The sequence below is a fragment of the Nematolebias whitei genome, chromosome 10 (assembly GCF_014905685.2).
Source record: "Nematolebias whitei isolate Nwh7 chromosome 10, NemWhi1, whole genome shotgun sequence".
NCBI lineage: Eukaryota > Metazoa > Chordata > Actinopteri > Cyprinodontiformes > Rivulidae > Nematolebias > Nematolebias whitei.
The window spans coordinates 22,340,275-22,357,364 of record NC_056507.1 but is presented as its reverse complement, the minus strand read 5'-3'; the positions used below and the strand labels follow the sequence as shown (position 1 = coordinate 22,357,364).

General features: G+C 39.8%; 2 protein-coding genes across 2 annotated transcripts in view; one reads left to right on the top strand and one right to left on the bottom strand.

Moving 5' to 3' along the window:
* The first annotated feature begins 73 nt into the window (after positions 1–73).
* On the top strand, positions 74–12,763 carry tmem263 (transmembrane protein 263). Its single transcript, XM_037682810.1, has 3 exons — positions 74–325; positions 9,069–9,135; positions 12,084–12,763. The coding sequence occupies exons 2-3, from the start codon at positions 9,069–9,071 to the stop codon at positions 12,368–12,370; spliced, it is 354 nt and encodes a 117-aa protein (XP_037538738.1). The 5' UTR covers positions 74–325; the 3' UTR covers positions 12,371–12,763.
* A 905-nt stretch (positions 12,764–13,668) lies between these two features.
* LOC119416027 (extensin-like) overlaps positions 13,669–17,090 on the bottom strand; it is a 4,187-nt gene continuing 765 nt past the window's right edge. Inside the window, exons 2-11 of the mRNA XM_037683196.1 lie at positions 16,469–16,986; positions 15,745–16,171; positions 15,552–15,666; positions 15,201–15,385; positions 15,017–15,114; positions 14,781–14,938; positions 14,501–14,693; positions 14,003–14,147; positions 13,838–13,916; positions 13,669–13,754 (exon numbers count right to left, since the gene is read on the bottom strand). Coding sequence (XP_037539124.1) covers positions 13,669–13,754; positions 13,838–13,916; positions 14,003–14,147; positions 14,501–14,693; positions 14,781–14,938; positions 15,017–15,114; positions 15,201–15,385; positions 15,552–15,666; positions 15,745–16,171; positions 16,469–16,986 — 2,004 coding nt within the window. The remainder of the gene's footprint in view (positions 13,755–13,837; positions 13,917–14,002; positions 14,148–14,500; positions 14,694–14,780; positions 14,939–15,016; positions 15,115–15,200; positions 15,386–15,551; positions 15,667–15,744; positions 16,172–16,468; positions 16,987–17,090) is intronic.

The window sequence follows — 17,090 nt, the reverse complement described above, 5'->3', positions numbered from 1 at the left end:
TAAGGCCTCATCTTATTTTTGTCTTGACATAAAACTATCTCAGGGTGTAAATTAATTCAAATATCACAGAGTGAACAATAAGATTAGGCATCTTTATTTTAGAGTGTTTATGTAGAAGCCCATCAAATAGATGGGTAGCTCCGTGTGTTCTGTGGGTGGAGATTGAGGACCTCCTCCTAAAAAAACAGTCAACACAAGCCAGCTTGGCTACAAGGAGCTTCGCTGTTACAAAAATTGAGCTCTGTTAAAAAAAATTTTTTTTTAGACCTTCACACAGCCATCTATTTATTGATTGGATCGGTTTCCTAACCACCATTAAACAAAGGTAAGTATGTTTAAATTAACATCCGTTTGTGTAACGCGAGTCGGCTGAGAACTTTTGCAGTGCCACTTTTGATATTAAAAAAGGAGTCTCGTTACCTTAAAAAACAGTTTCGTAAGAAAACTCGACCGTTTCTTCTCTTCAAATGTAGATTTAAATGTCGAATGTTATCGTTTGAAAACCGTTGAGTGTGGCGTTTAAGCGTTTACGTGACGCACGAGCTAGAATATTCTGGTTTTAACGTAAAAAACAAAATGCGATGCGCGTGCAGTCAAAAAAAAACAAAACCTGGAGGGCTCGCAGGGAAGCAGACGCCAGTAACTGATTTCAAAGTGACACTTATCCGCTAATGTTTGCGTTGGAGGGTTTTAAACAAAACATCTGCGGCTGCCTGCTCTGTGTTTTTGTTCACATTTGTACAAGTTGAAGTCGGAATCCTCCAAAAATATAAATGTCGGTAGGCAGCTAGCAAGAACCGCTTTGGCTTCGAACGTCACTTATTTTAGCTAAAATGGTGCGTTTGAGTGCTTCAACTCCTTCGGATATTTTCTACCACAACTGTAACTTATCCTTTCTTATCACAATACTGTTATTGCCCGTGTCTGCGTGCGTGTGTGCTCATGTGTTAGCAAAATATCTCATAACGAACCCATCGGGACGAATTTTAATTACTGTATTCCTAAAAATGGAAATAACTCTTTTAAGTGGTCACCTTGTTGACTTAACCTAATTCAAGATGGCCGCCAAAGTGACGCATCCTTGGTCAACACAAACGTAACTCAGTCCTAAAATTTGGTATGGTCTTAGCTGAGCATCAACCAAAACGTATTCACAAAGCACTACATGTGTAATTTATTTATTTAAGTTTTGCTTAATTTAAATTTTTTCATTCAACCTTTATTTATACAGGTTAATCCCATTGAGCCTCAGATACTCATTTACAAGAGTGACCTGAATTTTTAATAAAGAGTGATGACGACAGTGGACAACAACGACAATAGACAATCATAAAAGATGCGTACAATATATATTTTTTAACAAATTAAAATAAAATGGCAATCAATTCTAAAATTGCGCCGCTCAAGGTGACTGCATCTTGGAGCAGGTCTGTTACTTTAATTCTGAGATTTTGCTTTTGGAAACTTTAATTCCTCTTTTTCTGGATGTAAATCACATTTTTTGGATGATTGTTTCCTCTGGTATCAGATGCTGAGCAGCTGGAAGGATTTTTACTGAAACTTTTTTTAGTTTTGGACATTTGTTATGATGCGTAACCATGGCAACAAGGCAGTTTTCTACAACCAACAGCAGCTGATTAACATCTCAAAAGCTCAAATAATATCTCAACTACAGCCCCAAATCTCAAATGAGTTGAAAAGGATGTTCTGTGGATGCATTCTCATCTACCTGCCAGCTGTGCTCGAGTGTCTGACCACTGAGATCCTGGAACTAGCAGGAAACATGGCTCACGACAGCGGAAGGACAGGATCGTCCCTCAGCACCTACAGTTGATTGTCCGCAGCGACGAGGAGCTCTGCAGACTGCTGGGAAGAGTGCCCATCGCACTGGGAGGAGTTCTGCCCGGCATTCAGGTGATCCTACAGCACGGGGGAATCGAGAGGCCAGCCGAGTCTGGGTGGACGGACCTGACAGCATCTGCAGCCAGTTTCTTAGGATCCACTGTGGGATGGACCTTTACAAGAGATCCTTCCTGTCTACAGCATCAGTATCTATAACATATCTTAATGAAATGAGGATAACGAGTTACAACAACAAATAATTTGCCTTTGGGATTAATAAAGTATATTTGAATTGAATTGAATTGAAAAGGAAAAGTAGTGAAAAACAGCTAGATTGTAAGGTGATGTGCATTGGTTTAATTGCATTTAACTTCACTAATTTAATTGCATTTAACTGCATTTAGGCTTTAATTCTTGATTTCAACCCAATCTCATGAACCTCTGGGCATAATTTAATGAAACTCTCAGAATGTGATCATTAGCTGTACATCTACAGTCCTTAAACTTTAACCCAATTTAAGTTGGCCGCCATAGCAGACACAAAAATGGCTGTAATTTGTTAAATGTAAACTAAATTTCACATAATCTCTGAGCATCACCCTCAGATCTTGAAAAACAGAACACCTAACAGATCTTGGAAATATTCCATGAAATTGCTCACGTATCTAGCATACATAGGCCAAAAATGTCCCTTGAACAATCTTAATCTGGCATCCAATATCCCCAATTGTAAAGAAAATAACTTTAAAATGAGTTGATGAAAATCTACATTTTATTAATGAAACTTAAGGAAGTCTAAATTAAACATCTTAGACAAATACACCTAAAACCTTTGGATTAAGATAGCCCGAAACTTTAATTTCCTGGTAAGTCATTGTTTCCAGACCTAGAGACTAGAGTGAACCTTCAAGATTCAAAAAAAGCAAACTAACCTCTTCATATTTTAAACTAACAAATATGTTGCACAACAACCTGTTTACAGAAAGTGTCTTCCTAGAAAGTAGGAAAGAAAAAGCCTGGAAACTTCTTATAGATTATCTGCCTTAAAGAAAAGGTATTTTTTTCAGTTCACTGTGCAACGCTTGACTGCTTTAAATAACTCCATTTGACCCTCTGGAAACAATGTTGCCCACCCTGATCCACAACAAGCTCTGCCCAAAACTGCTACAGCTCTGACCCATGCCACCATTACACAATCTTGGGTTAGAACAGGTGGGCGTTATGCACCCATTCAACAAAAACTGTGTTACAATGAGGAGGTTTTAAGCTTTGTGGTTTTATTCAGTATTTAAACATGCAGAAAATGTCTTTAAAGCTACACCTTGGGATTAAATCAAAACTGCTTTAGTGTCCAGTTTAGCAAAATCTAAAATCTCCAAATGGAATTTAAAAGTTAGTCATTTTAGTTGACTGTCGAAGAAGAATATTTGTGCTTTTATTTGTTAGGGCTTGAAGCTGGCCACTACTCTATCATACATACAGGGAGGACACTGAGATGTGAACTGAGGTATATCGATTTATTTAATATTTCCTAAACAATTTTTCTTACCCGAGCTCATGTCCTGCGTCAAGCTGGATGAATATTTGGAACATAAGCAAAATAGTTTTGTTACAGCAACAGACATTAATAGTGTTGGAAAACTTGCACAACTATATTACCGGTACATTATTTCTAAGTTTATTCATTCAACTTTTATTTATACAGTTAGTCTCACTGAGCCACGAGGACTCATTTTCAAGAGAGTCCTGTTTTAAACAGAGAACACAGATAAGGTACAGACAACAATAGACAATCATATAAAAAGCATATAAAATGAAAAGTAAATGGAAGAAATTGTATAAAAAAAAACAGAAACAAAAGCATATAATAATTATGACCGTTTCTGTGTTATGTACGTAAAATAAAATTAAAAATGAGTGGCTTCAATTGTAAAGCAGCCAGCTACCTAATTCTTACACAGTTACCCATTTTTTTTAACAATATTAACAAAACCTGAAATGCAGAAAAAATTATAAATAAGTGTAGACTTTATGTCATGGAATTGATCAAATGTCTCAAACTCATAAGACAAAGATTTATCATAAGTAAAAGTGAAGTGACACCACTGTTCAGTAAAAATGTTATTAAATTGATACAACATTAATTTTATTATACAATAACAGTCAAATACTTTTAAAAATGAGTAAATACGTCTGTTTAAATGCTCACCTGGAGCTGTATTATGAACACTTTCATTATAAAAACCCTTCAAGGATTCTAAACCTATACTTCTTGGTGTTAAACATATTTATACAATTAAAGTGTTTATAAAAGTAGAGTTTTTAGTTTTCTTGTTATTGAATCAAGTTGTTAATTGTCAGTCGAGACTTAATAACATCTGGATTCTCTGTGTTGAAACTTAAAATGGTGGCTGTGGATTTTTTTTTAGAAATAACATTTGCTTTGTACATTAACTGATGGAAAGGTTTTTAATAACTGGTTTTAAAGATGAGGTAAATACAGTGGGGAAAATAAGTATTTGATGCACTGCTGATTTAGCCAGTTTTCCCACCTACAAAGAACGGAGAGGTCTGTAATTTTTGTCGTAGGTACACTTCAACTCTGAGAGACCAAAGCCAAGAACAATTTTCAGAAAATCACGTTGAATAATTTTTAAATAATTTCTTTGCATGTTATTGCATGAAACACGTATTTGATACAATAGATAAACAGAACTTAATATTTGGTACAGAAACCTTTGTTTGCAGTTACGGCGGTCAAACGTTTCCTGTAGTTCTGGACCAGGTTTCCACACAGCAGCAGGGATTCTGGCCCACTCCTCCAGACAGAGCTTCTCCAGATCTTTCAGGTTTTGGGGCTGTCACTGGGCAACATCGAGTGTCAGCTCCCTCCAAAGATTTTCTATTGAGTTCAGGTCTGGAGACTGGCTAGGCCACTCCAGGACCTTGAAATACTTCTTATGGAGCCACGGTTGAACCTGGCTGTGTGTTTGGGGTCATCGTCATGATGGATGACCCAGCCACGAACCAAGCTCTTCTCTCTCAGTAGCTCTAGAATTGCGCCGCTCAAGGTGGCTGCATGTTGGAGCAGCTCTGTTACTTTCATTCTGAGATTTTGTTTTTGGAAACTTTAATTCCTCTTTTTCTGGATGTAAATCACATTTTTTTGGATGATTGTTTCCTCTGGTATCAGATGCTGTGCAGCCGGAAGGATTTTTACTGAAAATGTTAGTTTTGGACATTTGTTATGATGCGTAACCATGGCAACAAGGCAGTTTTCTACAACCAACAGCAGCTGATTAACATCTCAAAAGCTCAAATAATATCTCAGCTACAGCCCAAAATCTCAAATGAGTTGAAAAGGATGTTCTGTGGATGCATTCTCATCTACCTGCCGGCTGTGCTCGAGTGCTTGACCACTGAGATCCTGGAACTAGCAGGAAACATGGCTCATGACAGCGGAAGGACAGGATCGCCCCTCGGCACCAACAGTTGATTGTCCGCAGCGACGAGGAGCTCGGCAGACTACTGGGAGGAGTGGCCATCGCTCTGGGAGGAGTTCTGCCCAGCATTCGGGCGGTCCTACAGCCCGGGGGAACCAAGAGGCCAGTCGAGTCTGGGTGGACGGATCGGACGGCATCTGCAGCCAGTTTCTTAGGATCTACTGTGGGATGGACCTTTACAAGAGATCCTTCCTGTCTACAACCATCAGCATCTATAACATCTCTTAATGAAATGAGGATGACGAGTTACTGCAACAAAATAATAAAATTTTTTTGGGATTAATAAAGTATTGAATTGAATTACTGAGGGAAGGAGGTTGTTGGCTAAAATCTCACGGTACATGACTCCATCTATCCTCCCTTCACTACGGTGCAATCATCCTGTCCCCTTTGCAGAAAAGCAGCCCCATAGTATGATGTTTCCACCCCCATGCTTCACAATTGGGATGGTGTTCTTGGGGTTGTACTCATCCTTCTTCTTTCAAACATGACGAGTTGATACCACAAAGCTCTATTTTGGTCTCATCTGACCACATGCCCTTCTCCCATACCTCCTCTGGATCATCCAGATGGTCATTGGTGAACTTCAAACAGGCCTGGGCATGTGCTGGCGTGAGCAGGGGGGCCCTGCAGGATCTTAAACATGACAATGTTGTGTATTACTTTGAGACTGTGGTCCCAGTCTCTTCAGGTTGTTAGCCAGGTCCTCCTGTGTATCGGTAGTTCTGGGCTGATTTCTGACCTTTCTCAGAATCATCCTTACCCCACGAGGACAGATCTTGCATGGAGCCCCAGACCTTAGGAAGATTGAGTCATTTTGTGTTTCTTCCATTTTCTAATTGCACCAACAGTTGTTGCCTTCTCACCAAGCTGTTTGCCTATTGTCCTGTAGCCCCTGCCAGCCTTGTGAAGGTCTACAATTTTGTCCCTGGTGTCCTTAGACAGCTCTTCAGTCTTGGCCATGGTGGAGAAGTTGGAGTGTGACGACTGAGTGTGTGGCCAGGTGTCTTTTATACAGGTAATGAGTTAAAACAGGCACAATTATTACAATAAGAGGGTTTCTTAAAGAAAAACCAACAGGTCTGTGAGAGTCAGAATTCTTGCTGGTTGGCAGTAGTTATCAAATACTTGTTTCATGCTGTAAAATGCAAATAAATTATTTAAAAATCATACAACGTGATTTTCTGGATTTTTTTTCTTGGATTCTGTCTCTCACAGTTGAAGTGTACCTACGATAAAAATGACAAACCTCTCCGTTCTTTGTAGGTTGGAAAACTTGCAAAATCGACAGTGTATCAAATACTTATTTATTTAAATCAGGCTGTGAATTACAAACAACTTTTGACTCTATGAAGCTACAAATTAGAGGTAATATATCTAAATACCAAACTTTAAAATAAAACTGAGAAAGATCCTTCAAGTCGTCATTTTTCACTTGTCAATATGTTGTTAACCTAAAAGTTTTTTTTGCTTTCTGTGCCAAGAAAATCCTTTTAAACTAGAAGCTAGGTGTGAGTTTGTCTGGAATGGTCTTATTTTTTACCAGTTGTTCAGCTCGACTGTGAACAGGTCTGCCTTGTTTTTTTTTGTGCACACCCAGAGAGCACACTCCTTTATTTTCTTCACACTTTGAGCTCCCATCCATCTGGTTTTAATATTGACATTCAGTTCAAGTTAACTGTGTGTCCTAAATAAAATCACCTGTTTTATCTATGTGTTAATGGTCATTGATTTGAATTTTAACAATCTATATCGTATGAGATCCCAGTACTGTTCAGCCTCACATGAACGTCACACGTTGAACAGTTTTACATTTTAAAACGAAGCCAAACTGCAGAATCAGAATGTGTGAAATGAACTAAGTATACTCTGCAGCGTTTCAAACCACATTTATTAGCAACAATAGCTTAAAGTGTTCATGGTGACCCTGTCAGTCTCGCAGGTCGTTGCTGTGGTGTTTTGTCCCACTCCTCTTTACGTTGTTGCTTCAGTTCACTGCAGTTAGAGACGTATGCAGTGATGAAAAGTCTGACAGGTTACAAAGACGTTTGTCTTACCACTTCAACATCCTGATTCTTACTTCTTTTTTTTAATCTTTTCTAGATTAGCTGCTGGATTGTTGCATTGTATGACACAATTTTGGGCCTAGCTTCAGGTTGTTATTATTGGACGGATGCTTTCACATTATTTTCTAAAATGCTTAAAGGTCGTAAACTGACTCGGTGACTACAGAATGCCCAGGTTTTGTGGCTACATTAAAAAAAAAATATAAAAACCATCTCTCCACCTCCGTGCTTGACAATTAGGATGTGTTGTTTGTGTCAACATGCTGCTTGGGTTTTGATTTTGCGTTGTGGCCAAACGGTTAGTTGTTTTTTTTTTTTATACCACTGTCATCAACTTGAGCACATGTAAGAGTTGTGCGTTTCTCTTAGCATTGCACTGTTTGTCCTTTTAGTCAATTTTAGGGATGCACAATATTGGATTTTTGGCCGATATGCCAATATGTTAAAACTTATTTGGCCGATAACCGATACTGATATTTTATATACTTTCCTTTGTCAGAACATAACCCTCTCTCTTATTTAGGCTTATTTGCTACAAAATTGTGTAACAGCTGTAAGAGCTGGTGACATATATTCAGTAACAGCCATATGATATGCATAGCACTTTAACTTATATTAAATAAAAAGTGTTAAATGTTATTTATTCGCATTAGGGGCAGCGATGGTGTAGGGGTAGGGCAACCAACTCGGGACCCGAAGGTCCTAGGTTCGATCTCCGGTCATTGCACATCTTGTGGTGTCTTTGAGCAGGACACCCAATCCTGAATTGCTCCCTGGGTGCTTACCCACTGCTCCACCTGGTGTATCCCAGGTGCGTCCAAATGTCTGTGGTAAAACTCACCCAAGTGCTATCGGCTATTAGCTTCTCAATGACGTCGGAAATGACGGCTTGTAACGCTGGTAAGGTTACGCTGGAAAAATATCTCTGTCTGGGGACGATGTAGCGTGGCTCAACGTAGTCCAAGAATCTTCAGAATCCGACATCCTCACCAATGAAAAAAAACTTCCTCTCCTCCGTGTGATCGGGTAGGCACGCGTGACGTCATCATGTGCTGCCGCTGCAGGCATCCTCGTCACTGGGTTGTCATACAAAAACAGTCTTTTATATCGGTGAGTTATTTTAGATGGAACGGTCCATGTCCAATATTGAACTTTATCGCTAATATTGGCCGAGACCATGACGCTAATATTGTGCATCTCTAGAAAATTTGATTGGCTACATTTTGACGTTATCGAATGTCTTCATCTTGTGCATGGTTTTTCTTCAAGAACATTTCTTTCTCCAAAATAACTGCTGAGGTCTTTTCTCCGTAATATTGTGCTAACACACACCAAAGTCCTCCAAACTAACAAAACTTGTCTTTTTAGAGAGACGCTCATGATTTATGATTTAGGTGTATTTTATTAGTAACCCTTCTGTTTACGCCCCAATTCTTCTGTCAGCAGCGACGGGGTGCTTAGTGTGACACTGTAATACCACGTCTCATGTTTGTTCATTTCAGGATGTAATCACCAGGTTTGTGTACGCAGCAAACACCTGTTACAATCCTACTTTTAACTGTTTATATCGTGTAGAGCGAGGATCTCTGGCTGTAATTGTAATTCCACGCTGTGGTTCTTGGTGTCATCTTGATAATGGTGTTACTCTTCTTCTCAGATGAGTCAGGCGGAGCAGGTGCCCGAGGACGTGCCTGCATACCACGAAGATGAGCCAGTAGCAACAGGTAATCTCAGCTCCAAGGGCATTTGACAAGGGCAAGTTTTTATGTCAATGTTTTGACACAAAGTGGCTTTTAAATGTGCGTGACTGTGTCTGTGTGTAGAATAGTACAATTGCTTTTCTAACTATGTACAACCCAAATTCCCAAAATGTTGGGACATGTTAAATGTATACAAAAACAGAACGCAATGATTTGCAATCTTCATAAAGCCGTGTTTTAGTCACTGTGGAACAAAAAAAAAAAAGTTTAAGTAAAAAACAAAAGTTTAAACTAAGAAAGATGGCAGCAACACTTAAAACGTGAGGACAAGGTCATGAAGCATCTCCTCTTCTTTTACCAACAGTCAGCAGTTTCTAGACGTTTGTCTAGGAACCGATCGAGCTGCTTGTTTTTGGAGAAGAATGTTGTCCCATTCTTGTCTCGTGTAGGATTTTAGCTGTTCAACAGTTCTGGGTTAGGTTGCCGGAGGGGAGTAGATGTTTTAAATCTTGTACACACTTTTCTGCATTGACGATGCCTTTCCAGATGTGTAAACTGCCTATGCCAGAGGAACTAATGCACCCCCACACCATCAGAGAGGCTTGCTTTTTGTACTGTGCACTGATTACAGCCTAGGTGGTTCATCTCCTCTTTATTATAGAAATGGCATCAGTGGTATCTGATATTCAACCCCAAAAAAACCATTTTGTCTGGCTTCAAAACAATTTTCCACTTTATTTTAAATGAGCTTAAGACAGAGACATTTCTGAATGGTGCTCACATACTGTATGGCTTCTTCTTTGCATGATAGAGTTTTAACCATAATTTCTGGGGCAGCACAGCAAACTGGGTCTACAGACAATGATTTGTAAGATAAGATAATATAGAAGTTTATTGATCCCGCAGGAAATTGTTGTGCCTGAGTTTCAGTACAAAGGAACATCCACAAGGTATCACACAAGATAAAAAAATAAAAAAAAGAATATAAAAATAACAGAATATAAGAATACCAACAATTAAGGTCTAAAACAGGTCAGGTGCAAACAGAAACATTAAAGAGTTTATTGTGGTGCAGGATTAATTTTATTGTCCTCTGTGCAGAGAGGGGGAGGAGTTGAAAAGTTTGATAGCCACAGGGAGGAAGGACTTCCTGTGATGTTCTGTGGAGCACCTCGGTGGTCTCAGTCCACGGCTGAAGGTGCTGCAGGAAGAGTCCAGGGTGTCATGCAGGGGGTGTGATGTGTTGTTCAGGATCTGGAGCAGTTTCCTCAGCATCCTCTGCTCAGACACCTCTGTCAGAGACTGCAGGTCCACTCCCAGAACTGAGACAGCTCTTCTGATGAGTTTATCGAGTCTGTTGGCATCAGCTTTCTTCACCCTGCTGCCCCAGAACACCACAGCATAGAAGAAGACACTGAAGACCACCGAGTGGTAAAACATCTGCAGCATGGTCCTGCAGATGTTAAAGGACCTGAGTCTCCTCAGAAGAAAAAGACGACTCTGCTCTTTCTTGTAGAAGGTGTTGGTGTTAGCTGTCCAGTCCAGTTTATTGTCTAGGTGAACCCCAGGTACTTGTAGCAGTCCACAGTGTCCACCTTAGTACCCTTGATGTTGATAGGGTTGGTGGGCTGATCTTCCTGTAGTCCACCTGCAGCTCTTTAGTTTTTCCAGCGTTGAGTTGCAGGTGATTCTGTCCACCACACCTCTGTATTCAGCTTCCTGGTCACCACTGATGCAGCCCACAATGACAGAGTCATCTGAGAACTTCTGCAGATGGCAGACTTGTGAGTTGTACCTGAAGTCCCAGGTGCAGAGGGTGAACAGAAATGGTGAGAGGATCTGTTTTTAAAGCAGTACTGCTTGAAAACCACAGACATCTAGTTGACTTTAAGTCTTGGCTTTGAGCTCAGACATCCATCCCATTATCTATACCTGCTTCTTCCTTTACGAGTCACGGGGTTCACTGGTGCCCATGTCCAGCTATCACTGCGAGTTGCGAGGGACACCCAGGACGGGTCACGAGTCCATCACAGGGAGAGATTTCTCCATATTTGACAATATTATGAACTGTAGGTGATGGGATATTTAAAGCGTTCTCAATTTTCAATTGAGGAACATTATTCTGAAATTGTTCCACTTTTTTAGGCACAGTTTTTTACATATCGGTCCATCTTTACGTCTGAGAGATTTAGCCTCTTTTAAAAACTTTTATTACCAGTTTTCTTACCATTTATTGCCTGTTAACCCTATTTGTTGCTAAATGCAACAACAGCTATTTCTCATTAGATTCACTTAACTCTTGCAGCCTTTTATTGCTCTTTTCCCAACTTTTGTGAGATATGTTGCTACCATAAAATTCAAAATGACCTATTATTTTTTTAAAGGTACACTTCTTTTCATTTAACATTTGATACGTTTACTGTGTTCCACTGTGAACAAAATCTGGGTTATGAGATTAGGAAAACATTGCATTCAGTTATTTCCATTTTACTAAATGTCGACTCAAAATTGTGGCTGAGAGTTCAGTATTGCACTTGGTTTAAAAATAAATGTGCTTGAAATATGTGAAACTTAAACAACATGTTCTAGTGACATACAGTAGTTGCATTCATGTCTCAGTAACGTACACAGACAGGCTTGATTAATATCAACACAAACACAACACCATATTCAGGTTTTAGTGTCCGGGTCATTTTGTTTATTTCCTTTTCTTACTGCGTGTGTTTTTACACTGCCTGTTCCATGTGCTATGATCTGTCATAGATGTGTACATTTGTATTTTTCACCTCTCCAGATTTAAACGTCTTCATGTGTTGACCCATATTTGTTATTATCAAACTTTTCTTAGCTTTTTCTTCTGCTGCACAAGTACTAAGGTGTCAAAATATAAAATAAATGTTATCTAATGCACTTTCTGTTGTGAACGTTCATATGTTGAATTTAAAATTGTTGCTTTTGTTGTTTTAAATCAGACACAGACAAGGACCGCCCACAGACACAACCGGGCATGTTCAGCCGGTTGGCCGGGGGGTTGTATGGAGCCACAAAAGCCACGGTGGGGGGTGTGACCTGGATAGGAGGAAAGAGCCTGGACCTTACCAAGACAGCTGTGTGCACTGTAGCTGCTGTGCCTGCAGCTGGAGTGGGGCTGGTGAAAGGGGGAGTGTGTGCTGTAGCTGGAGGAGTGACTGCTGTTGGATCTGCAGTGGTCAGCAAAGTTCCCATAGGTGGCAGCAAAAAGAAGGACAAATCTGACTGATGGAGGGGGGGTGGAGGGGATGAACACGCAGCTGAGATGAACAGCTCAGACTGATCGTTTCTGCTTCGGTGAGCAAAGAAAAGAGCTGCAAAGGACCTTTAAGTTCAGTATCCAAGTTTTTGGTGTTGGTTTTAGGTTACTGATTAGAAATGTGCGTTCATTCAATTATGTGTCCAAGAATTATATTCCAGCGAAGCACACCAGAGAGAGATGTGAAAGTTTATTGCATGACAATCAGTGATGATCTATACCTGGAGGGGTTTCCTACAAGTATTTCACTTCGAACTGAAACACTGTCAAAGGTCCAGTGAGACTTTTATTTTTTATTTTTCCAGTTTGTTCTGAAGTAAACGTGACATCCCTGATCAAAACCATTGTATGAAAAGTTTTTGTGGTCAAATAAGTGTACATGTTTTTTAGGTTTCATTTCAATAGGTTTCTCTGATTTAGTGTTGCCATCTTATTTTCTCAGCTTACCAAAAAACTTTTCCTGCTTTTGAATATTTTTATTACATTAAATATTCTCTCTGTACACCTATGATTTATTGTAGTGAACATGTTTCCTAATTGTATTCATTCCTTCTCACTCCTTTATATATAAAAAATAAGCTTATTCAAATAAAGCAATGAAACTTCAGACTTCAGTGGGTATTTTTTAGTTTTGGACATAATTATTTTGTAGTTTCTTGTGTTATTAAAGCCATTATTCTGCAAAATGTAATAAGGATTTATTTTTGAACTTATTAAAATGTTCATTTGTAAACATTTAACCTACTAATCTAACACTGAAGTATTTGCTAAATACTTCATATGGATGTCACAAGATTTCTTTTTACAGTATTTTTTTTTTCATTCAACCTTTATTTATACAGGTTAATCCCATTGAGCTTTGGGAACTCATTTACAAGAGAGACCTGATTTTTTTTAACAAAGTGATGACAACAAAGACAACAGTAGTCAATCATAAAAGATACCATATAAATTGAAAACGAAAGAAAATGGTATTGAAAAAAATGAAACAAAAACAGCTAGTTAATAACATTTCTGCAGGCGTTTCATGTCATATTTTAAACCATTTATTCAAAAAAATTTAAATGGAAACAGCAAACAAAAAATATAAACATCAAAACTGAAAGTTTAATATAAAACTCATTACACACGTTCTTTCTGCTGCACACACTGGATTATTGAGCAAATGTCATTTTAATTTCATGCAACTAATAAAATAACTCCAGCATATTATTGTTTCAAATAAATTCTTCAAATGTCTTCAGCTGATTCTTTAAGCATGTCCTAGTTTACTGCTTAGGTGCAGTGATGATAATTTCTCCAGATGAAACTACGACCTTTGGTTTAGTCTTCTCTGCGGACTCCGTGTCTCTCTCTGCAGACAGGCATACAGACATGGTCAGGTTTATGAACCTTTTCTACGTTTTTACATATTAAAAAATATCTATATTTACTTACTTGCTTTTCTGTAGCAGGATGGTTCACAGCTGTCCCCCTGTCCTGGCACGCACACTGCTGTGCTGCAGTGAATGTACATCTAAACAGGAAACACATTTTTTGACTGAAAATCTACGTAGAACAATTCTGTTAAGAGATTTTTATGCAGACCACTATGTCCATTACCTTTTCCCTTAAGGGTTCCATATTGTATTCTACAAAGGTAAACATTTTGAAAATAAATCGCCGATAGTGAGTTGGAAAGTCCAGACCAGAGGAGGCATCCACTGGAACCAGTGAGGCGAGGTAACGATCATCTGCATATGGACATCTAAATGTAGAACAGACAAAATTCTAAGTTATAGATACCATAAAATCATGTAAGTGACACTTTTGTTACATTTTTAGTAGCAATTAGCTTCAGCACACAATTTTATGATTATGTGATGTCAAAATTGTAAATATGTTGTACTTCTACTACAAAACACAATATTCATCAGCTTTATAATGTTTGGCTCATTAAAAACCTTTCTGGGATTTCTGAAATTGTTTAAAAAGTATTGATATTATTGGTAAGTATTATAATAAGATAATATTTAATGTTTAATATTGTATGTGTGTGTGGTTAAGGAAGAATCAGTATATCACGATAAATACATTAGTGTAAACAGGTGTTTTAGTTACCCATTAACCAGAATGTCCCATTGGGGGAGGCTGTGTGGCTCGGGGCTTGCGGTTGCCCAACAGCGTCCAAGAGTCAGAACAAGTGCAGGATCTGTCTTTTCAAGGAGCTGAACTTCCACATAAACTGGATCCCTCAGTATTTTGGTCACAGGGTAGTCTGCGTCAGTGTAGTAGGAGGTGTATGCAGCCGTCACTGTGGGACCAAAGATACCAGTTGTTTATCAAACATTGTGAAACGATTAACAAACATATCATATCTGCTTGGTTGGGACGTACTGACCTTCATTACAACCCTTGGTCATGCACTGGCCGTTAGCCAGCCTCATTATGATACTGATGGGACCAAGAGCAGCAACTTGAAGAGGATTTGGAAGTGGCGACACCTCAACAACCATGCTTTCAACTGAGCTAGCATAGTACTTACACTGGAAGAACAACCTGAAAAAAGAGAATGTTTGCGATGCTGCATAGTCTACACTTTTCTTAAAACATCACCTTCTTTCAATGTTTACCTACACATAGGAGCTGTCCCTGGTAATTGTACCATCAGGCTCAACTTGTATTTCAAGCGAAGACATCATAATGTTTTGATAGATTACAGCATCAGGCTCCTCCTACAAAAAGTTTGTAAGGTTAAGTAGGTTAGTGGCTTTTGAAAATCGCATAACGTTTGAGAAACTGAAGCAGATTAAGAAATTACCATGACAACAGTGCCGCAGGCAGTAACAGGAAAAAAGTAGATGGTAAAAACTGAATTTGAGTCGACGTATGTACAACCTTGACCTTCACCCAAAAATGAGATTGATTCCAAGTCAATATTGGGTATAGTAACGTCTTTGGCCACCACAACAATGAACTGTCCATCCTTGGTACACTGGACTGTCACTGGTGAAAAACATAGACTATGGTAAATTAAAACATACTTTTGTCCAATTTTAACAGCACACAAGGATTAACAAGGTTTTGTGTACTTCATTAGTTCTGTAAGATTTTAAACTGGTTAAACCCCTCAAAAAGTGTTTTTAGTAAGATCAACAACCACTTCACTTACCTCCTTTTCCAAAATAGCAAGATTGCCCATCAAAACAGCAGTCTCTAGCCTCACAGTCTGCAGCAGAGATATCAGGAAGTCCACATGGAATTCTCACATTTGTTTCTATATCACATATATTAGAAAGACTTGGCATTGAAGAGGTCTGTGTTGTTTGGGATGTTGGTTTTGTAAGTGGTTGAATATTAGGGTAATTAGGAGGCTGAGGAGGTGTTAAAGGTTGAAGGTATTGAGATTTTGAAGGTGCTTGAGGATTTTGAGGATACTGAGGTGTCTGGGGGTACTGAGGAGACTGGGGTTGCTGAGGCTTTGATGGAATCTGAGGGTTCTGAGGAGTTGGGGGGTATTGAGGAGCTTGAGGGTACTGAGGCTTTGAAGGTGTTGAAGGGTTCTGGGGAAGTTGAGAGTACTGAGGAGGCTGGGGGTACTGAGGCTGTTGAGGATTTGATGGCATCTGAGGGTTCTGAGGAGTTTGAGGATACTGAGAAACTTGAGGGTATTGAGGCTTTGAAGGTGTTGAAGGGTTCTGGGGAACTTGAATGTACTGAGGAGGTGGGGGGTACTGGGGAGGCTGAGGGTACTGAGGCTTTGTTGGCATTTGAGGAGGCTGGGACTTTGTTTGTGTCTCTGAATTTTGATAAAGTGGTGGTAATTTTGGAGTTTGAGGGTACTGAGGAGGAGGAGGATATTGAGGTGGCTGAGGATATTGAGGGTTCTGAGGAGGTTGAGGGTGCTGGGGAGGCTGAGGGTATTGAAGAGGTTGAGAGTTATCAGTCTTTGTTGGTGTCTGAGGGCTTTGATGAAGTTGAGGGTACTGAGGAGTTTGAGGGTATTGAGACAATGAAGGTGTTTGAGGGTTCTGAAGAGACTGAGGGTACTGAGGCTTTGTTGGGATCTGAGGGTTCTGAGGAAGTTGAGGGTACTGAGGAGGCTGGGGGTACTGGGGAGGCAGAGGGTATTTAGGCTTTGTTGATGTCTGAGGACTCTGAGGAAGTTGAGGGTATTGAGGAGGCTGAGGGTTCTCAGGTTTTGTAGGTGTCTGAGGGCTTTGAGGAAGTTGTGGATTTTGAGGAGGCTGAGGGTATTTAGGTGTGGAAGGTGTTTGAGGGTTCTGAGGGAGTTGAGGATACTGGGGAGCCTGAGAGTATTTAGGAGATTGTGGGTAATGAGGAGGCTGAGTGTATTGAGGCTTTGAAGGTATCTGAGGGTTCTGAGAAAGTTGAGGGTACTGGGGAGCCTGAGGGTATTTAGGGGGCTCGGGGTACTGGGGAGGCTGAGGGTATTGAGGCTTTGAATGTGTTTGAGGGTTCTGAGGAGGCTGAGGGTACTCAGGCATTGTTGGTGTCTGAGGGTTCTGAGGAAGTTGAGGATACTGGGGAACCTGAAGGTTTTTATGAGACTGGGAGTATTGGGGAACCTGAGGGTACTTAGGAAACTGAGGATATTGCAGAGGCTGAGGGTACTGGGGCTTTGAAGGTGTTTGAGGGTTCTGAGGAGGCTGAGGGTACTGAGGTTTTGCTGGCATCTGTGGGTTCTGTG